We start from the raw sequence: 23,674 nt of genomic DNA on the forward strand, positions 1-23,674 counted from the left end.
AACAAAAAAATTAATGTCCTTTTGTCTGTTATGTTTTTGATTGGTGCTTAATCAGCAGAGATTACATTTGAATATAACTGTTAACTATCTAGAATACTCTCTATTTTGACTTTTTTCATTAATTTGACAAATATTTTTTTGAGACCCTGCCATGAGTGCCTGGCATTGCTCTAGCTGCTATGGGAGTATATTTATGAACAAAATAGACTGAATTCCCCCGCTCATGGAGATTGCACTAGACTTAGAAAGTCTATGACATAGGTAGGGCAGAACAGATGATGGCTGGGAAAACTGAGAAGCAGAGATGTCAAGCAGCCCACCAGAATTGAAGACACAGAGCTTGAATTTCTTAGCATTGCATGGCTGGTTACCGGCCAAGTTGGGATTAGAACTCCCAAGCATCTTGTTAAACCAAACTACCTGTCATGGTACTGAAGCAAGGCAAGCTCTACATTAGGAAAAGAGAATATTTGCTCTTTATGTCCTTAGCTTTATCTTTCTGGAAAAAGATAAAAACATTGAAAGATTTGTTATACTTTGATTTACCAATGTTATAGGAAAAGACAAAGTGAATCATAAAGCAGTGATTTTCTTGATTAAAGCTTATGATATACTGAATGAATGAGGACAGTAGCTTGTGGTTTTAATGCAGTGTTAACAGGCAGGGTCAAAGGGAGGAGAGGGAGGCCAGATCAGTAGGAGTTCCACTTCCACTTTGAGCAGCACAGCTTAACCTTTACAGTTGACCCTTGAACCATGTGGGTTAGGGGTACCGACCCTGCGTGCGGTTGAAAATCCATGACTTCACTCCCCAGAACTTAACCCCTAAAATTAGCCTGCCGTTGACTGGAAGCCTTGCTGATAACATGAACAGTCCATTAACACACATTTTATATGTTGTATTTATTATATACTGTATTCTTAACAGTGAAATAAGCAGGCTGGGTGCGGTGGCTCACGCCTGTAATCCCTACACTTTAGGAGGCTGAGGCAGGTGGATTCCCCGAGGTCAGGAGTTCGAGACCAGCCTGGCCAGCATGATGAAACCCCGTCTCTACTAAAAATACAAAAAATTAGCTGGCATGGTGGCGCATGCCTGTAATCCCAGCTACTCAGAAGGCTGAGGCAGGAGAATTGCTTGAACCCGGGAGGCGGAGGTTGTGAGCTGAGATCGCACCATTGCACTTCAGCCTGAGTAACAAGAGCAAAAAACTCTGTCTCGAAACAAACAAAAACAATGAAGTAAGCTAGAAAAAAGAAAATGTTATTAAGAAAATCATAAGGAAGAGAAAATATATTTATTATTCAGCATTAATATTCATCATTAAGTGGAAGTGGTCTTCCTTCTTGTCATCACATTGAGTATGCTGAAGAGGAGGGGTTGGTCTTGCTGTCTCAGGGATGGTAGAGGGAGAAAAGGTGGAGGAGGTGGAAGGGGAGGCAAGAGAGTCAGGCACACTCAGTGTAACTTCTGTTGAAAAAAATTCATATCTAAGTGGACCCACGTAGTTGAAACCCATGTTGTTCAAGAGTCAATTGTATTAATTTTTTTTTTTTTTAATGTTTTGGAGTTTCTCAAAGATTTACTTGACAAAAAGGATTTTGATGGCTCAAAAAAACAAATAGGCCCAGCGTGGTGGCTCACGCCTGTAATCCCAGCACTTTGGGAGGCCGAGGTGGGCGGATCACGAGGTCAGGAGATTGAGACCAGCCTGGCTAACACAGTGAAACCCCGTCTCTACTAAAAATACTAAAAGTTAGCTGGTCATGGTGGCAGGCGCCTGTAGTCCCAGCTACTCAGGAGGCTGAGGCAGGAGAATGGCGTGAACCCGGAAGGCAGAACTTGCAGTGATACAAGACTGTGCCACTGCACTTCAGCTTGGGCGACAGAGCCAGACTCCATCTCAAAAACAAACAAACAAAGAAAAACCCAGTGGCCTCTACGGCAAGCAACGTAGCGTAGTATAGAAAACACTGGCCTGGAAATCAGGCGACCTGGAATCACCATTGAGTTGTAGGTCCCTTCCCTTCTCTGGACCTTGGTTTTGTCAGCGATAAAGGGTGGGGATTAGACTGGATGATCTTTAATATTTAGTTTTAATACTCTGATTGTATGATTTTTAAGCTTCATATTGGACTAATATGATTTTTGTGGCTGTAATGAAATCCAGAAAAGAGAGCTTATACCAATGTGTTTATAGATTAGTAGTAGCATGAATACTATTAATGCTTCCAAAAAAAATCACTTTTTTACTCAATTATTTTTTTTTTCTGGAATGTCTTTTTTCCTTCTCTACTTACAAAGCCTCACTTTCCCCACTTATACTTGACACTTGAATGGCATTATTCTTGTGCTTTGACGTAGGTTTTCATATTGATTTTTCTGCTGCCTTCCTCTCCCTGTTTCATTGTGATTGTGTGGTTTTTGTTGTTGTTTTGTTTTTTTGGGCATTCCAGCTACCTTGAAAGCAGTTGCCTGACTAATGTATGTTATCTTGCCAATCTTACCTTTTGCTTTGCATCTGGCTATTAATACCTTTTGGGGGTTTTTTCTTCTTTTAACGTTTTCATTTTTTATTTTCTGTGATTGGTATTTCTTTGTTCAATTCAGGTTAGAATTGCCCCTACTGTCACTACCTGGAGTAACAAAACTCCTACTGCCCTTCCCAGCCATCCACCTGCAGCCTCTCCCTCTGACACACAGGTATATCCTTCATTATTCCTCTTTGAGCAGAATTCTGCTCACCTAAATATACATAGTTATATGTTCTGTACTCACCTTCCTCAAGCTGTTTCACCCCCACTCCCCATCCATCTGCCTGCTCATTGCATTTTAATGCTTTTAGGATGCAAGAAGCAGTTTTTAGTATAATTAATTTATTTCCTTATCCTTCCTCTCCTTTTGCAGTTCTAAATTGACTTGAACTACAAAAACACCAACCAAGGTTTTGGCAGTGGTTTAAATCTGATTTTACTGAAGACTTTTTTTCTTTTTTCTTTTTCCTTTTTTAGCATTGCAGAAATTGAAGAGAAACAAAAGATCCCTTTATGGCATTTGTACTTATATTTACAGAGTGGAGTAGTGGATGGAAATTAGTAGAGATGGAAAATCCTGGTGACATTTCATAAATATTTTTAAAGGCTGTTAGCATCTTTTGCCATTCATTGCAATTATTACTTTGGATCTGTCTGATCTTTAATCATTCAAAATGTGCTGCTCAGAAAATGTGCTTTTCTGAGGAAGATAGAATATGCAAAATGCAATGTTTCTTATGCAATAAAGTGTTTTTTTGTTTTTTTTTTTTTAAATAAACATAGAATTCCATTTCAGAGATTATAATTCCATCTGGTGAAGTTCCTGGTTCTACTTGTAATCCGCCTTCTTACCATGTTCTTGTTTCCTAGGGAGAAAATCCTCCACCTCCAGGTTTCATAATGCATGGAAATGTTAATCCAAATGCTGCCGGTCAGCTTCCCACATCTCCAGGTCATATGCACACCCAGGTACCACCTTATCCACAGCCACAGCGTAAGTAATGTGACCCCAAAGTCCTTTCAGAGCAGTATTTATGATCCAATGTAGTAACTTTACTTTGAAGCCCCAAAGTCATTGTCAAATCAATAAGGAAGAACCATTCTGCATAGGATTCCTGAGTCCCTGCTGCAAAAAAAAAACGTGTTTTTTTAGGAGGTGGCCTGAATCACCATGCTAGGAAGTAGCTTCTTTGTCACTCTGTTCAGAGTAGTTGATTCCTGTTCCTCAGCTATTACTAAGACTTGTTAAAGAGAATCAAGTGTCCCATTTTGATACAAAGAAACAGAATTTTAGAAATTATTTAATATGTATTCTTTTTCTTCAGGCAAGGTGACACAAATTATTTTTAGAAAAATGGTTTCAAGGGGCATTTGTTGTTACTGTTTTTCCATTTTATTTATTTAATAGACTTTGTATTTTAGAGCAGTCTTAGGTTCACAACAAAATTGAGCAGAAAGTACAGAGTGCTCCCACTATTGAGGTCCTGTGCCACAGTGTGTATTTGTTACAATCGATGAGCCTACATCAGTGTCTCATTATCACCCAAAGTCCACAGTTTACACTCTCAGTGTTGTACATTCTGTGGATTTTAACAAATGTGTAATGACGTATCTATTAGTGGCATTTTTAAAACAAAATAATTATACATGGAAAGTGAAATATTGGCATTGTTTGAAAATTTAAGCGCAAAAAAATAAAATTCTCAAAGGGGAAGATTTAATGAGTGTGTTCTGTGCTAAAATGGATGTTATTACTCAACATAAATATGAATTTGATACAACCTTTTCACTCAAACGTTTAGAGTGAAAGCTGTCTTTAGAGTAGATAAGAAACAGATACAGTTTTACTAGATTCACTCTGTTGAGGTTCATACCTACCCTTGGTCACAAAGAATGTCATGGTATTTATATTTATATCTCCCTAAGCCAAGCATAATGGCTCATGCCTGCAATCCCAGCACTTTGGGAGGCTGAGGCAGGAGGATTGCTTGAGGTGAAGAGTGAGCCCAGCTTGGGGAACAAAGGAAGACCCCATCTCTACCAAAAAAAAATGTCAAAATTAGCTGGGTGTGGTGGCACCTATAGCCTGTAGTCCCAGCTGCTCAGGAGGCTGAGGCAGGAGAATCCCTTGAGCACAGGAGTTCGAGAGTACAGTGAGCTACGATTACACCATTGCACTCCAGTTTGGGTGACAGAGCAAGACCCTGACTCAAAGAAAAAAAAAAAAGTCCACAACTCCCTAATCTCGGTTTAGGTCTTTGCATTAAAGCATGAGTTGGCTGCCTTGCCTGATTGTTTACTAACCATCTTCATACTGTATGTAAAATTTTGTTAGGGATCTTAGAGTTGGCTGTTAATCTGGAACTGTGCTCAAACTCAAAATTTCAGTAGCTGGTGATTTAACTGGATGTTGGAGAAGATATTTGATGCATAACAATAGTGTTTACCCTACAGTTCTTACTGGGAGGAAGGTCTGGAGCTGCCACCAAACTCCATGTAACTTTTTCTGTAAAATGGGGTGCTTAGAATATATAATTCCTCCCTGGTTCCATCTGGTGGTCACTGTAGTCTTTTCACAGGATCAAGAAAAGTCTCAGAAGAGGGTCAGTCTTGCAGTTCTTGGGTCTGATGATTCAAAGATTTTCATAACTAGCAGCAGTTTGGGGATGGCATTTTTCAAGTACTGAATCTATTGAATTTAAGCATATTTGGGGCATTTGAGCCTCAAAAATATAACAGTATAAATTTTTAATTTGGGATTATAACTTATTTTGATTAAAATCATTTCTATAGACTGAGATAACTTTTTAGTTTTCTGCTACTATCTGAATAAACTTGTAACTAATTGAAATTTCTGTTTCTTCTCCTTGGTGTAGCTTATCAACCAGCCCAGCCGTATCCCTTCGGAACAGGGGGGTCAGCAATGTATCGACCTCAGCAGCCTGTTGCTCCTCCTACTTCAAATGCTTACCCTAACACCCCTTACATATCTTCTGCTTCTTCCTATTCTGGGCAGTCTCAGCTGTACGCAGCACAGCACCAGGCCTCTTCACCTACCTCCAGCCCTGCTACTTCTTTCCCTCCTCCCCCTTCCTCTGGAGCATCCTTCCAGCATGGCGGACCAGGAGCTCCACCATCATCTTCAGCTTATGCACTGCCTCCTGGAACAACAGGTACACTGCCTGCTGCCAGTGAGCTGCCTGCGTCCCAAAGAACAGGTCTGCGCTTGAAAGGGATTTGGTTTGGCCCACTCCTTTGTTTATGAACAGATGGGTGGATGGAGGGGTATTATTTCTAACTGTTTGTAAACTGGGTAATGTGAGGTGTTGACTGAGGTTTGGTTTTGTTTCTTTGGTGTGTGTGTGTGTGTGTGTGTGTGTGTGTGAGAGAGAGAGAGAGAGAGAGAGAGAGAGAGAGAGAGACAGACAGAGTCTCGCTCTGTCACCCAGGCTGTAGTGCAGTGGTACAATCTCGGGTCACTGCAACCTCTGCCTTCTGGGTTCAAGTGATTCTCCTGCCTCAGCCTCCCAGGTAGCTGGGATAACAGACATGCACCACCACACCCGGCTAATTTTTGTATTTTTAATAGAGACAGGGTTTCATTATGTTGGCCAGGCTGGTCTCAAACTCCTGACCTCAAGTAATCCACCCACTTCGGCCTCCCAAAGTGCTGGGATTACAGGTGTGAGCCACTGAGCCTGGCCTTGATTGAGTTTTTGTTGTTGTTGTTGTTGTTTTGTTTTGTTTTGTTTTCTTTAAGACCCAGTCTCATTCTGTTGCCTGGGCTGGAGTGCAGTGGCATGATCTCGGCTCACTGCAGCCTCCACCTCCTGGGTTCAAATGATTCTCCTGCCTCAGCCTCCCAAGTAGCTGGGACGACAGGCACAAGCCACCATGCCCAGCTAATTTTTGTATTTTTGGTAGAGATGGGTTTCACCGTGTTGGCCACACTGGTCTCGAACTACTGACCTCAGGTGATAGCCCACCTCAGCCTCCCAAAGTGCTGGGATTACAGGTGTGAGCCACCGCATCCGGTCAGATATTACTACTTTTAAAGTCTTAAGGAAAGAGAGTTGATCCCAGAATTATACACACATCTTCCTCCTTTGATGTACAGTCATATGCTGCCTAATAAAGTTTCAGTCAGTGACAGACCATGTATATAATGGTTATCCCATAAGATTATAATGGTGCTGAACATTTTCTATAGCCTAGAGATGTCTTAGCTGATACACTGTTGTAGCGCAACATGTATTATTCATGTTTTGTTTTGTTTTGTTTTGTTTTGTTTTGTTTTTTTGAGTCAGAGTTTCACTCTTTTGCCCAAGCTGGAGTGCAGTGGCGCAATCTCCGCTCACTGCAAGCTCCGCCTCCCGGGTTCACACCATTCTCCTGCCTCAGCCTCCCAAGTAACTGGGACTACAGGCGCCCACCACCACGCCCGGCTGATTTTTTTGTATTTTTTTAGTAGAGATGGGGTTTCACCATGTTAGCCAGGCTGGTCTCGATCTCCTGACCTCGTGATTTGCCCGCCTCGGCCTCCCAAAGGGCTGGGATTACAGGCGTGAGCCACCGCGCCCGGCCTACTCATGTCTTTATAGTGTTGCTGGGGTAAACAAACGTGTGCTGCCTGCCACTCAGAAGAGTATAGTACATACAATTATGTACAGTATATAATACTTGATAGTGATAATAAACAACTATTACAGGTTATATATTTACTATACTTTTAATCATTATTTTAGAATGTATTTCTACTAGTTTTTTTTTTTTTTTTAAGTTAACTGCTAAACAGCCTCTGGCAGGTCCTTTAGGAATTATTCCAGAAGAAGACCTTGTTATCATAGAATATGACCGCTGTGTTTCAATGCCCCTGAAGGCTTTCCAATGGGACAAGATGTGGAGGTGGAAGACAGTGATACTGAGGATCCTGACCCTGTGTAGGCCTAGGATAATGCATGTTTTTGTGTCTTAGTTTTTAACAAAAATTTCAAAAGTAAAAAAATTATGTGTATATATGTGTGTGTGTGTATATATATATAAAATGGCATGATCTCAGCTCACTGCAACCTCTGTCTCCCGGGTTTAAGTGATTCTCCTATCTCAGCCTCCCGAGTAGTTGGGATTACAGGTGTGCACCACCAAGCCCAGCTAATTTTTGTATTTTTGGTAGAGACAGGTTTTCACCATGTTGGCCAGGCTGGTTTCAAACTCCTGACCTCAAGCGACCCTCCTGCCTCAGCCTCCCAAAGTGCTGGGATTATAGGCTTGAGCCACTGCATCTGGCCATAAATAAATTTTTAAAATAGAGCATATTTTTGTGCAGCTATATAATATTTGTGTTTTATGGTGTTATTACAAAAGAGTCAAAAAGTTAAAATATTTAAAAGTTTATAAAGTAAAAAAGTTACAGCAAGCTAAGGTAATAAAATAATTTTAAATAAATTTAGTGTAGCCTAAATGTAGTGTTTATAAAATCGACAGTAGTGTATAGTAATGTCCTAGGCTTTTACCTTCACTCACAACTCATCCAGTGCATCTTCCAGCCTTCTAAGGCTCATTTGTGGTGAGTGCCCTATACAGGTATACCATGTTTTAAATCTTTTATACCATATTTTTACTGTACCTTTTCTATGTTTAGAACACAAATACCATGGTGTTACAGTTGCCTAGAGTATTGTGTTTAGTACAGTAACATGATGTACAGGTTTGTACCCTAGGAGTAATAGGCTATATCATACAGCCTAGGTGTGTGGTGGGCTCTACCATTTAGGTTTGTGTAAGTGCACTCTGTGATGTTCACACGACGATGAACTCACTTAATGATGTATTTCTCAGAATGCATACTCATTACTAAGTGATACATGACTGTATAATATTAAAGTCCAGAGTACCAAAACTTACACACACACACACAGTATTTATCATCCTTAACTACACAAATAAGATTCCAGTAATACACTGCAGATACATCAATAGTTTGATATTTTAGAGAGGAATGCTAATTCATTTGTGGAGTTCCAAAAATTACCTTCTATAACCTAGGTGACTGAAGATAGTATCCTTTCTCCGTAGTTGGGTAAGAATCAGAATTCTTGAGTGAAAGAGGTAGCATGGGTTGGAGTAAATCCCCACTTAAAAAGTGGTACAGGGAAGTAGTGAAGGGAATTAACATTTATTGAGTTCATATTGGACATGTTCTAGCACTTGTTATATGTTTTCTTATTTAAGTCTTACAACCTTGAGAAGTAGTAACAATTATTTCTGTGAGACTGAGTTTCTTAGGAGTTATGTTTCAGGATTGCACAGTGATAGTCTCCAAGTTGAGATACAAACCAGGTTCCCTATCTTCAAAGCCCATGTTCATTCTTCTGTACCAGGTAGTTTAGTCCTGGTGTAAATGATAGAAAACTATCACCATTGCAATTTCAGAAATCATCCAGATGATTTTTGTTTGAGGCATTTGTTACTTTATAATCTAAATTAAATATTTACATAGGTATTCTTTTTCTCCTTAAGCAGAAGGGCATTTGGCCTTGAGATTAGTCTTTGTTTATATACAAAGTAACAGAACATTCTAACCTGGCTGAGAAACAGAGTGACTAAAAGGAAGAAGAAGCCAGACAACAGCTTTTCAGTGTTGAGCATGCAGTATGCCTGTCTGCTTTGTTACCTCTTGAACGTTAGTAGTCTGCTATATTTTAATCTACTGACAACTTTATCTTATAGTAGTCTGCTGTATTTTAATCTACTGACAACTTTATTTTATTTTCTTTTTAAATTTCCTAAAAGTTTTGCTTAGGTTACACAAATAATTATAAATGAGGCTGGGTGCGGTAGCTCATGCTTGTAATCCTGCCACTTTGGGATGCCAAGGCAGGTGGATCACCTGAGGTCAGAAGTTGAGACCAGCCTGGCCAATGTGGCGAAACTCTGTCTCTACTAAAAATACAAAAATTAGGCCGGGCGCGGTGGCTTGTGCCTCTAATCCCAGCACTTTGGTAGGCCAAGGCGGGTGGATCACCTGAGGTCAGGAGTTGGAAACCAGCCTGGCCAATATGGCGAAACCCCGTCTCTACAAAAAACACAAAAATTAGCTAGGCGTGGTGGTGCATGCCTGTAATTCCAGCTACTCAGGAGACTAAGGCAGGAGGACCGTTGAACCCAGGAGGTGGAGATTGAAGTGAACCGAGATCGCGCCACTGCACTCCAGCCTGGGCAGCAAGAATGTAACTCCGTCTCAAAAAAGAAAAAAAGAAAAATTAGTCAGATGTGGTGGCAGGCACCTATAATCCCAGCTACTCAGGAGGCTGAAGCAGGAGAATCATTTGAACCCTGGGACAGAGGTTGCAGTGAGCTGAGATCGCGCCACTGCACCCCAGCCTGGGTGAAAGAGTAAAACTCCATCTCAAAAAATTATAAACAAAAATTTTGTCATTCCAGTGTGTCTCAGATAATGATTTTGTTTAGGATTTAGAAATTCGAGCCGTTCAATGGTTAATTTCTGACAGATAGCAGAGACTTTCAAGCTCTCTATTAGTGAACCACAAAATTAACGTGCTCAGGGCTCAACATTCATTCGGTAAATTTTCGATGGATACCTGTTTGGTCTACAATCAGAATTATCCCAGACAGAGACAATAGAGGCAGAAAAGACCATACATTTCTAGTGAAGAGCAAATAGCTCTGCTATAAATTGAACATGTAATTTGTATTTAGGCCAAATTTTGGAGAGCCTTAAGTGCCAGGGCAAGGAGTTTTACTTCATATAATACAATAAGAAAGAAGTTTCTCATGAAGGATTTTGAACTGCTGAGTGGTGCAGTCAAAGTGGTACTTGAGGGAGATTAATCTGGATGTAGCCTTGCAAGATAGATTGTGGGCAGCACAGCAGAATCAGAGGTAAGAAAACAGACTCTTTCCTAGTTCTAGGTAGGAGATGGTAACAGCCTGAGTTGGGATAGTGCATTGCGGTTTCTGTGATGGCAGCACAGGACAGCAGGGAGTTTTCCCTGTTTTACTATCTAGGATAACTGACTGTCACTTCTGTTTCTGTTTCTAGGGGAGAGAGCACTTTGAAATATGAAGACTAATTTAATTTATGTGTATAATCTTGTACTTCACATAGAAGAGTCTTGAAGGGAAATAATACTGTATATTCTCATGAAACAGTGTTCTGAAATTTAAAAAAATTTTCATGAACATTCCTTAGGCAAATTATAGCACCTAGTTTTAATTATTCAAGTAAAGGAAAGCATGATATCCTTCCTTCCTTTTCTTTGAATAATTCTATCTTGTATCATTAGAAAATGACTTCAAGGATTCAGAATGTCTTTCTAATTTTTAATTTTTAATTTTGTGATACTCTTTTTAAACCTGTGACATGCTAGGCTTATAGGGAAAGGAAAGATATATGGTTGACAAAGATACTCTATTCTGTTTCAAATTAATCTTCTAGCCAAAAGTCTCTATGCTTTTAGCACTAATATTTTTCTCTGAGTCCACTGAAAAGTGTCTTAGCCAGTGCATAGATTCTACCATTATGCTCCTGTAAGAGTACCTAAGAAGGTTTCCAGTGAGAAGTGGGATTGGGTAAGGATGTTGTGCAACTCCACCCCTGCATGTGAGACCAGCAGTTCCCTCTTCCTTCCCCCAAAGATTCTCTGGACGATGAATCTCTACACTAAGGTGGATAACACTCCATAGTGTTCAGTGACATGCTATATTTATTTTTTAAATGAATGTTTCTTGGAGTGGGCACGGTGGAGTGCGTGAGCCCTGGAGTTCAAGACCAGCTTGGGCAACATGGCAAGAGCCCATCTCTATAAAAAATACAAAAAATTAGCCAGGCATGGAAGCACGTGCCTGTATTCTCAGCTATTTGGGAGACTGAGATGGGAGAATCGCTTGAACCCGGGAGACAGAGGTTGTGAGCTGTGATCGCACCTCGGCAGCAGTGAGACCCTGTCTCAAAACAACAAAAAAAGTTCCTTGGTTTTTATTAATTTTTCATTGTAGGAAGTTTGTAAAAGACTCAAAGTCGTATAAAAAATAAAATAAAAATTACCTATAATTCTACCACCCAAATATAACTACTATTAATTTAGGTTTATTTCCTTCATACACATATATACATACATACATAAAAACTTGCATTAAAGTTTTTATTGTGGTGAAATATATATATAAGATAAAATTTATTTTAACCATGTTTAAAGGTACAGCTCTGTGCCATTAAGTACATTAATATTGTTGTGCAACCAGCAGAACTTTTTTTTAAAAAGTTTTGGGATTCATAGTGGGTGTATATGTTTTTAAGGTACAGAAGATATTTTGATACAGGTATACAATGCATAATGATCACATCAGGGTAAACAGTATTGGAGTATCCATCACCTCAAGCATTTATCATTCTTTGTGTTGCAGACAGTCCATATACTCTTTTAGTTACTTTTAAATGTACAATAAATATTGTTGACTGTAGTCACCCTGTTGTGATGTCAACTAGATCTTACTCAGTTCTATCTAACTATATTTTTGTACCCATTAGCCATCCCTGCAGAACTTTTTCATCATCTCATACTGAAACACTATACCCATTAAACGATAACTTCTGCTCCCCACAGCTTCTGGTAACTACTGTTCTACTTTCTGTCCTGTGTATTTGACTATTCTAGGTACCTTACATAAGTAGAATCATGCAACATTTGTCCTTTTGTGTCTGGCTTTTTTGACTGGCATAATGTCTTCCAGGTTCATCTATGTTGTAGCATGTATCAGAATTTTTTTTTAAGGCTGAGTAATACTCCATTGTATGTATATACCACATTTGTTATTCATTTGTTATTCATCTGCTGATAGACACTTTGTCTATTGTGAATAATGCTGCTGTGCATTTGAACAAGGATGTGCAAATATCTATTTGATTAAAAGATCTGTTAATTCTGGTTTTTTTTTTTTTTTTTTGAGATGGAATATCACTGTTGCCCAGGCTGGAGGGCGGTGGTGCAATCTCAGCTCACTGCAACCTTCACCTCCTGGGTTCATGCGATTCTCCTGCCTCAGCCTCCCAAGTAGCTGGGACTACAGGCACGTGCCGCCCAGCTAATTATTGTGTTTTTAGTAGAGATGGGGTTTCACCGTATTGACCAGGCTGGTCTCAAACTCCTGACCTCGTGATCCACCTGCCTTGGCCTCCCAAAGTGCTGGGATTACAGGCATGAGCCACCGCGCCCAGCCAGCTTTTTAGTGTGTTTACCTAGAGGTGGAATTGCTGGATCAAACAGTAATTCTACATTTAGTTTTTTGAGGAACCACCACACTGTTTTCCATAGCAGCTGCATCATTTTACATTCCCGTCAGGAACGCACGAAGCTTTCAGTTTCTCCACATCCATGCCAATAGTTGTGTTTTCTGTTTTTTATTTTTTTATTTTTTTTTGAGACGGAGTCTCGCTTTGTCGCCCAGGCTAGAGTACATTGGTGCTCACTGCAAGCTCCGCCTCCCGGGTTCACGCCATTCTCCTGCCTCAGCCTCCGAGTAGCTGGGACTACAGGCACGCACCACCACGCCCAGCTAATTTTTTGTATTTTTAGTAGAGACGGGGTTTCACCGTGTTAGCCAGGATAGTCTCGATCTCCTGACCTCTTGATCCGCCCGCCTCAGCCTCCCAGAGTGCTGGGATTACAGGCGTGAGCCCCCGCCCCCGGCTTGTTATTCTGTTTTTTAATAGCCATCCTAATGGATTTGAAGTAGTACTTCATTGTGTGCATGCATTTTTAACAAATTAGGATCATAACACAAACACACACATACACGTAATTTTACATCTTTTTCCTTTTTTTTTTTGAGAAAAGTTCCACTCTGTCACTCAGGCCGGAGTGCAGTGGCTCAATCTCAACTCACTGCAACCTCTATCTCAAGCAATTCTCATGCCTCAGCATCCCAAGTAGCTGTAACTACAGGTGTGTGCCATGACATCCAGCTGATTTTTGCATTTTTAGTAGAGACGGGGTTTCACCATGTTGGTCAGGCTGGTCTCAAACTCTTGACCTCAGGTGATCTACCCACCTCGGCCTCCCAAATGTTGGGAATTACAGGTGTAAGCCACCACGCCTGACCTTACTTTTTTCTTAATATTACACCGTGAACCATTTTTCCATGCCCTTAAAGTTATGTCATGTTTTAAAAAGAGTAAAATACTCATCCCCGCTTTATAGTTTTTCGAACGAGTTAAAAAAGGATAGGGAAGGATTATCTCCTCTCCAGTTTTCTGAGACATTTCTATTCAAGGTTAAAATGTACTGTGTTGATATTTTTTTTAAAGTGTTGACCAAGAGTGTCATTTTTCACATCCATAATGAATCTCCATGTTACGGTCTTCTGTAGATATTTATGTTCTTCAGGTAGCTTGTTTTATGTCCTGTCGCTATTAAGGGATGTCTCTATAAAGTAGAGATCAGTTGAACTGTTTGTAAAAAGTCATGAAATCCCAGCACTTTGGGAGGTCAAAGTGGGTGCATTGTTTGAGGTTAGGAGTTTGAGACCAGCTGGGCCAACATGATGAACCCCCATCTCTACTACATATACAAAACTTAGCCAAGCATGGTGGCGAGCACCTGTAATCCCAGCTACTCAGGAGGCTAAGGCAGGAGAATCACTTGAACCCGGGGGGTGGAGGTTGCAATGAGCCTAGATTGTGCCATTACACTCCAGCCTGGGTGACAGAGCGAGACTCCCTCTCAAAAATAAAATAAATAAAATCAATCCTTGAGTACGAGAAGTTTTTTAAAGAAAAGTCACTAAATCTAAATCTATAAAAGCAAAAAGGATTGAAAGGGGTTAGAATTATAATTGAGACAAAGCTACGTTAAATTAATAAAAGGACTGTTGGGGTTTTACTAAAACACATAGCTTAATATATTGCATGGTTTGAGGTTAGGAGGAGTTAGGCATATATTTTGGGAGAGGGGTACCTTATTATAAAATATGACCTTCTCTTCAGCAGACCTTCCCCACCCCCCTTTAACTTATTCAGGCTAGCCAACTGACTGTTCCTCTTGAGAGACTTGTTTTGCTTCTATTCAGTTTTACCCCTAACTTGGAATTTGATTTTATTATGACTTTGGTGTCATTTTACCAAGGGGACATAAGAAAATAGTTCCACAGACTTTTTTGTGCTGCTAATAGTTGGTAAAGTCTGGATACCCTCCCAGGATTCAACACCCACAGCTTAAAAGCAGTCCTCTCATCTTCTGCATCTTCTTATGAGGAACAGGGAGAGAGCATGTTGTTTTGACCTGACTAAAGGGTCAAGCCCAGCGTATTTCCAATACTTTTAGGTTTGTATTATATCACCTCCCTCAGCCAGAAGCTGAAGCCTGGTGCTTGAGAGTGCATGAGTAGTCGGGAATCAGGTCAGTCCTTTATTGGAATGCACACACAGTAACTCACCAGGCATTTGTGAACTATACTGTTATGAACTTATATCTCACATGGAGAGCTAGGTTGTAAAGTCATCATTTGAGATAAAAATAGAAAATCACTTATAGTCAGTTATCACTGATCCTTTTTACAGTTAAACCCCAGATGAAAAAGTTGGCTTGCATTTATATCTTGTATGAAAAACATCTGTCAGTAGGCCGGGCGCGGTGGCCCGCGCCTGTAATCCCAGCACTTTGGGAGGCCGAGACGGGCGGATCACGAGGTCAGGAGATCGAGACCATCCTGGCTAACACGGTGAAACCCCGTCTCTACTAAAAAAAAAAAATACAAAAAACTAGCCGGGCGAGGTGGCGGGCGCCTATAGTCCCAGCTACTCGGGAGGCTGAGGCAGGAGAATGGCGTGAACCCGGGAGGCGGAGCTTGCAGTGAGCTGAGATCCGGCCACTGCACTCCAGCCTGGGCGACGGAGCGAGACTCCGTCTCAAAAAAATAAATAAATAAATAAATAAATAAGAAAAACATCTGTCAGTAAACATTAGAATTGCACTCTACACAATGAGATTTCAAACTATGGGATTACCTCTCCCGCCTCACAGTTTCCCTGTGAAACTGCTTCTTGAGTAGAGTTCAAACTCAATTGAACTCACTATATTTTTTCTATTGTTTTACTGCCTATTTAATTGCAGAATGAAATCACAATTTTAGTTTCTGCTTTGCTCCCTCCCTCATCAATTAATGATAGCTGAATCCACATAAGTTATGTGTCTGACATACTGACATTGTATACCCTTGATTTGAGGCTGGGCCTGGCCTGACCCTAAGTATTTGACAATTGGGATTGCTGTGTTGTCAGTCTGTTTTTCTCTTGTCCACTGCTAGAAACTTTGGTTTCCTATAAGAAGTAGTTATTTCTGGGAGACTTGTGCTTAGTCTGCAAATCTGTATTTTTTTTTTAAATTATACTTTAAGTTTTGGGTTACATGCAGTTTTGTTACATAGGTATAGACATGCCATGGTGGTTTGCTGCACCCATCAACCCGTCACCTACATTAGGTATTTCTCCTAATGTTATCCCTCCCCTACCCCCCCAAGGCCCCGGTGTGTGATGTTCCCTTCCCTGTGTCCATGTGTTCTCATTGTTCAACTCCCACTTACAAGTAAGAACATGTGGTGTTTGGTTTTCTGATCTTGTGATAGTTTGCTGAGAATGATGGTTTCCAGCTTCATCCATGTCCCTGCAAAATACGTGAACTCATCCTTTTTTATGGCTGCATAGTATTGCATGGTGTATATGTGCCACATTTTCTTAATCCAGTCTGTCATTGATAGACATTTGGGTTGGTTCCAAGTCTTTGCTATTGTGAATAGTGCCACAATAACCACACATGTGCATGTGTCTTTATCATAGAATGATTTATAATTCTTTGGATATATGCCCAGGAATGGAATTACTGGGTCAAATGGTATTCCTAGTTCTAGAATAGGAATCTAGGAATTGAGGAATCGCCACACAGTCTTCCACAATGGTTGAACTAATTTACACTGCCATCAACAGTGTAAACGCATTCCTGTTTTTCCACAACCTCTCCAGCATCTGTTTCCTGACTTTTTAATGATCGCCATTGTAACTGGCATGAGATGGTATCTCATTGTGGTTTTGATTTGCATTTCTCTAATGACCAGTGATGATGAGCATTTTTTCATGTGTCTGTTGGCTGCAAAAATGTCTTCTTTTGAGAAGTGTCTGATCATATCCTTTGCCCATTTTTTGATGGGGTCGTTTGCTTTTTTCTTGTAAATTTGTTTAAGTTCTTTGTAGATTCTGGATATTAGTCCTTTGTCAGATGGATAGATTGTAAAAATTTTCTCCCATTCTGTAGGTTGCCTTTTCAATCTGATGGTGTTTCTTTTGCTATGGAGAAGCTCTTTAGTTTAATTAGATCCCATTTGTCAATTTTGGCTTTTGTTGCCGTTGCTTTTGCTGTTTTAGACATGAGGTCTTTGCCCATGCCTATGTCCTGAATGGTATTGCCCAGGTTTTCTTCTAGGATTTTTATGGTCCTCGGTCTTAAATTTAAGTCTTTGATGCACCTTGAGTTAATATTTATATAGGGTGTAAGGAAGGGGTCCAGGTTCAGTTTTCTGCATATGGCTAGTCAGTTTTCCCCTACGCCATTTATTAAATGGGGAATCTTTTCCCATTGCTTGTGTGTGTCAGGTTTGTCAAATATCAGATGCTAGTAGATGTGTGGTGTTATTTCTGAGGCCTCTGTTCTGTTCCATTGATCTGTATATCTGTTTTGGTATCAGTACCATGCTGTTTTGGTTACCGTAGCCTTGTAGTAATGTTTGAAATCAGGTACTGTGATGCCTCCAGCTTTGTTCTTCTTGCCCAGGATTATCTTGTCTATGCAGACTCTTTTTTGGTTCCATATGAAGTTTAAAATAGTTTTTTCCAATTCTGTGAAGAAAGTCAGTGGTAGCTTCATGGGGATAGCATTGAATCTATAAATTACTTTGGGCAGTAAGGCCATTTTCCTGATATTGATTCTTCCTATTCATGAGCATGGAATGTTTTTCCATTGGTGTCTTCTCTTATTTCCTTGAGCAGTGGTTTGTAAGTCTCCTTGAAGAGGTCCTTCACATCCCTTGTAAGTTGTATTCCTAGGTATTTTATTCTCTTAGTAGCAGTTGTGAATGGGAGTTCACTCATAAATCTGTATATTCTTACAGAAAGGACCATATGAGGTGGTTACATTATTTGCTGGGCCTATTCTCATTTATATGCACAGTGTGACCCCAGAAACTGTTTCTGCAGAGTGCAGACCACTGGGGCCTCCTCAATCCAGCAGTGAAAAATGATACCACTGTGCTAAGATAAGCACATTTATCTTTATCAAATGCAGGTTGAAGTCTGTAGGACGTGTAGAAATCACCCCATTTCTCCAGTTCCCTGCTGCTTCAAGAGAGTGTTGGACCAGCAGCATTCATATCATCTGGGAGATGGCTGCAAAGACAGTATCTAAGCTTCTATCACTATACCTAATGAATTAGAATCTGTGGTTTAACAAGATCCATAGCTGATTTGGATTCACAGCTTTGAACAATACCAAAATAGACACATTAGGTGAATATGTTAGGAAGTGCTATCCCCTCAGTGATATTTCTTCATTAGTTAAATAGTAGAAAAACAATCAGTGCAAACAATTAGGGAAACATTTGTTTTTAAATATGAAGGGATAAAATTTTCTCTTAAAAAAGATAGAAGAGTAAGAAAAAAGTGATGTTTAAGAGTTAATTGGATCTAACAAATGAATTCCCTTTGTCAAAAAACTGGTTACTTAGAGGACAATTCACATGACTTGGTTAAAAAGTAAGTTTTGTTCTCTTATTAAATTAATTTATACTTTCTGGGGATTAATGAAGGGAGAAGAAACAATTATAAAATGAGTAAAGTTTAGAATGTCTTCAGTAAACACTGTTAAGTAATTTTTACATTTTGTCTACAGAAACCCATTCTGTCCAAGACCAGGCACCTATGTTGGAAGGTGAATTGGTTGTAAAATATACCTTTAGAAATCTTTGAATAATTGAATACAATTAATGAATGAACATTAACAATAATGCATGTGAACTTCAAAGATGATGATATCCTAAATCTGATCAGGATAATTTTTTTTTTTTTTTTTTGGCTTCCCAATTGAATCAAATTTTACAACTGATTGAATTTACATGATTATACAAGTAGCTTGGTTATAAAGGCTGTCTGTTTTATATAGACATAAAGAAAACAACTATGCCAAGACTGTCTTAAGCCACGGGTAAGACTAGAAAGTGATTGCAGAGATTTGAATGATTAATCTATGTAGAACCAGAAGTTTAAGAATTTGTTAATCAGAAAGCAGCATATGAGTTAATATTTTGTGGTTAACTCTTGGCTGTTTTGAGCCACATCTGATTTTCTGTCTCCTAGTAAACTTTTAAGAAATGAATTCTACTTTTATTTTTTTATTTTTATTTTTTACTTTTTTAAGACACAGTCTCGCTCTGTCACCCAGGCTGAAGTACAGTGACAGAATCTTGGTTCACTGCAACCTCCACCTCCCAAGTTCAAGCAATTCTCCTGCTTCAGCTCCTAAGTAACTGGGACAACAGGCGTGCACCACCACACACGGCTAATTTTTGTATTTTTAGTAGAGACAGGGTTTCACCATGTTGGCCAGGCTGATCTTGAACTCCTGACCTCAAGTGATCCACCCGCCTCAGCCTCCCAAAGTACTGGGATTACAGGCGTGAGCCACTGCGCCTCGCCTGAATTATGTTTTAAAATCAAGACAAGTAAGTGCTGGTGGTTAGTTGAAGATCTGTGTTTTTTAAAGTTTCTGTGACTTTGGTTTGACAGTTTTCTTGTGACTTAATATGTATATCATTTAAACAAGTGCAAGTTAAAATATTGAAAGAACATTTATTGGAAAGGGAATAATTTTTTGTCTTTACATATATACATACATAAAAGTTTCTTTAGCAAGTATCTGGTTCCTTATAGAGGATATCAAAACTCACACTTAGTGAAATGTAAAAGAATTAATTATGATTTAGAAATTATTCTGTCTTATTTCCAGCATGTTGTATTCTTTTTTCTTTAAAGATACTGGCATTAAAATACTTAATAAGTTCTGCTATTATCGTTCATTTTTCACTTTGAAGTAACACGGTTTTTTGATTTGTTAGTGTGTGTGTGTGGTTTTTTTTAAGAGGAAATTTACTACAGTTGGTAGTATTTTAATTTTATATTTGCTATTAGCCTGGAAATTTTTTTTATGGCATTAAAAATCTTAGCACAGATATTTGAATACCCTTTTTTACTTTGCTTATAATTCCCAAGGCAAAGATGGTAAAAATTACTAGTGTTACATAGTTGGAGTCTGCTTTTATTTTAATATTTCTACCATGTTTAGAATAGATGATTTGCTCATGTTGAATTGCCCTCTTGGCAAATAGGAGATTGCTAATTTTATTGTTTTTTTATATGTTGAATATATCAGAAGCCTGGTGTTTTTTTTGTTTGTTTGTTTTTCTGTTTGTTTTTGTTTTTTAGCAGACTGTATTTTCATTATTAGGAGAGAATAGTAAACTGATCTTTGAAAGTCATACACCAATATAAATAAAAACTTCACCACCCTAAATTTAGCACAGCTCTTTCAGTTTAAATGGAAACAGTGTCAAGATATTTTACCTACCAAGTGAAGGCCTTGTTCCTATTAAGAGATGTGAGTGTGAGAATCCAGGGCTACATAGTGATCCCACACTCAGCTGGTAAAACCTTTGTGTGACAGTTATCTCAGGGTTAAGGCAGAATTTTGAAGTATTAAGTGATGGATTCAGTTTTACTTTTTTCCTTTCAGGATTCTAAAGGAATACGTTCTCTATTATCTGTTATAGGTCCTCAGAATGGTTGGAATGACCCTCCAGCTTTGAACAGAGTCCCCAAAAAGAAGAAGGTACTAGAAAAAGATGTTCATCCAATGGCCTACAGATGTAATGTTAACCACATAGCCACTTGGAACACACTATACTTCACTGATCCTTTTAAAGGCGAAGCTTACTGAGTGATGTATTTAAAGCGATTTAAAGCGTACTTCAACATGCGCCTTCTACTCCATGGAGGGAAGGAAAGAAAGTAGAAAACAGTATCATCAAAACCTTGTTCTGATGATGGTGATATTCATTAAAGCCCTTTTAGAAGGCAAGATATAAATTCCCAACCAGCCTCTTTCAAAAAGTAGAAAATTTCAGGCTTCAGGGTTGCTTTTTTTTTTTTTTGGAATTACTTTGGTCTTTGGGTTCTACTAGTAATCATGAATTTGGCAATTAAATTTTGGACTTTTTCTGTCACATATAGTGTGAATGAAATAGCCTCATGGCTGAGCACTGTACAGATCTCAGTAACTGTTAAGAGCTGTTAGAGCACAAATTAGATGCTTCTTTCTGCCCAAGCCATTTTTACTTCTAAAAAATTCCTAGTGACTTCCTTCCCTAAATATAATGAGAGGCCACAATATAAAATTAGGAGGCTTTAAATGAGGAAAGAATGCCAATATTTAGGTTAGTATTAATCAGAAACTGAATTTAGTACTTTTAGTGTGATAGAATTGCCAAATAATGTCTACTGAGGTATTACATTCTGATTATATTAAACACATGTGCACATACACGCACATGCATACTTGGCACCTCTGATTCCAATATTGCTACACACAGTTCTCCAGACCTGATACCCTCTTTCAAAAATGCCATGGTGACTATAATCCCAGCACTTTGGGAGGCTGAGGCAGGCGGATCATGAGGTCAGGAGTTCTAGACCGGCCTGGCCATTATGGTGAGACCCTGTCTCTACTAAAAATACAAAAATTAGCTAGGCGTGGTGGCACACGCCTGTAATCCCAGCTACTTGGGAGGCTGAGGCACGAGAATTGCTTGAACCCGGGAGGCGGAAGTTGCAGTGAGCTGAGATTGCGCTATTGCACTCCAGCCTGGGTGACAGAGCGAGACTGTCTCAAAAGAAAAGCTATGGTTTTAGCTCCCCTTTATTGGGGATAAGTATGGGAGGGCAAAGGGAGACAAAGAAGTCCAAGTTTGAGCTCCCCATCCGTCTTAGCCAAATCAGCTCTATTTTTGTTTTACTTTACTTTATTCTGCATAAAATTTCATTAGAAAAAAGCTTTCTACTACTATTAAAAAATTTGTTGGCCGGGCGCGGTGGCTCACGCCTGTAATCCCAGCACTTTGGGAGGCCGAGGCGGGCGGATCACAAGGTCAGGAGATCGAGACCACGGTGAAACCCCGTCTCTACTAAAAATACAAAAAATTAGCCGGGCGCGGTTGTGGGCGCCTGTAGTCCCAGCTACTCGGGAGGCTGAGGCAGGAGAATGGCGTGAACCCGGGAGGCGGAGCTTGCAGTGAGCCGAGATCGCGCCACTGCACTCCAGCCTGGGCAACAGAGCGAGACTCCGTCTCAAAAAAAAAAAAAAAAAAAAAAAAATTTGTTTAGCCATGGTATAACCTCACTCCCTTATTTTAAGCTGAAGAAATGTTGCTATCATTTTTATTCTTACTCCTGGTGTCTTTTATTTCCATCTTTTAACAGATGCCTGAAAACTTCATGCCTCCTGTTCCCATCACATCACCAATCATGAACCCGTTGGGTGACCCCCAGTCACAGATGCTGCAGCAACAGCCTTCAGCTCCAATACCACTGTCAAGCCAGTCTTCATTCCCACAGCCACATCTTTCAGGTGGCCAGCCATTCCATGGCATACAGCAACCTCTTGGTCAAACAGGCATGCCACCATCTTTCTCAAAGCCCAATATTGAAGGTGCCCCAGGGGCTCCTATCGGAAATACCTTCCAGGTAACAGTAAATTTGTAGAAGTGGAATGGGAGGATGGCTGTGTTTCAGTATATTTTCTTTAATGTGCTAACTTTTATGATTACATGATTATTATTAAACATCTAGACAACCTAAACAAAAAATAGTAACTTTTTTTTTAAAGATTGATCATGTATGTATATTATTTTTCAATTACATGGCCACATAAAAGAAGGTTATACATTTAAGAGTGTTTACTATAACTTGGCTAGGTCAGTAGCCATAATTTAAAATCAGATGAATCATCTCTGCATCTGAGGTTGCTAAGTAAAAGCTGTTTCCAAAGATTTTTCTCTTTAAAATAGAAAATAAAAATGTAGTGAGTTATATATTTTTATGTGTATGTATAAAAGCTAATAATACAGCCTTATCTTCAGATAGAGAAAAACATTTTTTACTTGCTTTTCACAACACAAACAGCCAGTTGGCAAAGTCCTGAATGTTGAAAAATTGAACACATTTCTACATAACACACTTAGACATAGTTAAGTATTTTGATCTATTCATGAGAAATAAAGAGCTTAGATCAAAGTTCAATATAAGAAGATGAAACAAACTCCTGCCCAAGTAAAAAAACTAGTTCTACTGTCTGATTCTGTCTTTGATTCATTGAAGTCAAATTTGTAAAGATTGTATCTCTTGTCACAAGAGTATACTTTACTGTTAAGAGATAATATGCCTGAAGCTGGGCACAGTGGCTCACACCTGTTATCCCAGCACTTTGGGAGGCCGAGGCGGGTGGATCATCTGAGGTCAGGAGTTCAAGACCAGCCTGGCCAGCATGGTGAAACCCTGTCTCTACTAAAAATACAAAAATTAGCTGGGCGTGGTGGCATGCGCCTGTAGTCCCAGCTACTCAGAAGGCTGAGGCAGGAGAATTGCTTGAACCCAGCAGGCAGAGGTTGCAGTGAGCTGAGATCGCACCACTGCACTCCAGCCTGGACAACAGAGCGAGACTCCATCTCAAAAAAAAAAAAAAGAAAGAGATAATATGCCTAAGGAATTTTTAAATGTTAAGAGTTGCATTTTAAAAACATTTTGACAAAGATGAGAAGAAATGGTTCTTTCTGGAAAAATAAAAATTACAGTTTTATTTAAATATAAAAATAAAAAAGATTACAAGCCTGTGTTATTTTGGGAAGCTACTTAGCCCTTATATTTGTTTAGACCTGGGTTCTCATGCTGTACTCGCCTAGACCTGAAGCTTAGTTACCATCAAAAGAGAAAGATACATAGTGTTCAGCCAGGCTATATACCCAGCTGCTT

At 39.5% G+C, this 23,674-nt stretch overlaps 1 protein-coding gene across 50 annotated transcripts in view; it reads left to right on the plus strand.

Moving 5' to 3' along the window:
- The window catches only part of SEC31A (SEC31 homolog A, COPII coat complex component), an 81,483-nt gene that overhangs the window by 50,207 nt on the left and 7,602 nt on the right, over nt 1-23,674 (plus strand). For 12 of the 50 annotated variants that reach the window (XM_074039785.1, XM_074039792.1, XM_074039797.1 and 9 more), the window contains 5 exons: nt 3,406-3,529; nt 5,412-5,753; nt 18,489-18,527; nt 20,422-20,480; nt 22,127-22,390. In XM_074039785.1, the coding sequence (XP_073895886.1) occupies nt 3,406-3,529; nt 5,412-5,753; nt 18,489-18,527; nt 20,422-20,480; nt 22,127-22,390 (828 nt within the window). The remainder of the gene's footprint in view (nt 1-3,405; nt 3,530-5,411; nt 5,754-18,488; nt 18,528-20,421; nt 20,481-22,126; nt 22,391-23,674) is intronic. The other 38 variants (XM_074039794.1, XM_074039801.1, XM_074039803.1 and 35 more) reach the window with 4 other exon arrangements.

This window comes from Macaca fascicularis, chromosome 5 (genome assembly GCF_037993035.2).
Source record: "Macaca fascicularis isolate 582-1 chromosome 5, T2T-MFA8v1.1".
Lineage (NCBI taxonomy): Eukaryota > Metazoa > Chordata > Mammalia > Primates > Cercopithecidae > Macaca > Macaca fascicularis.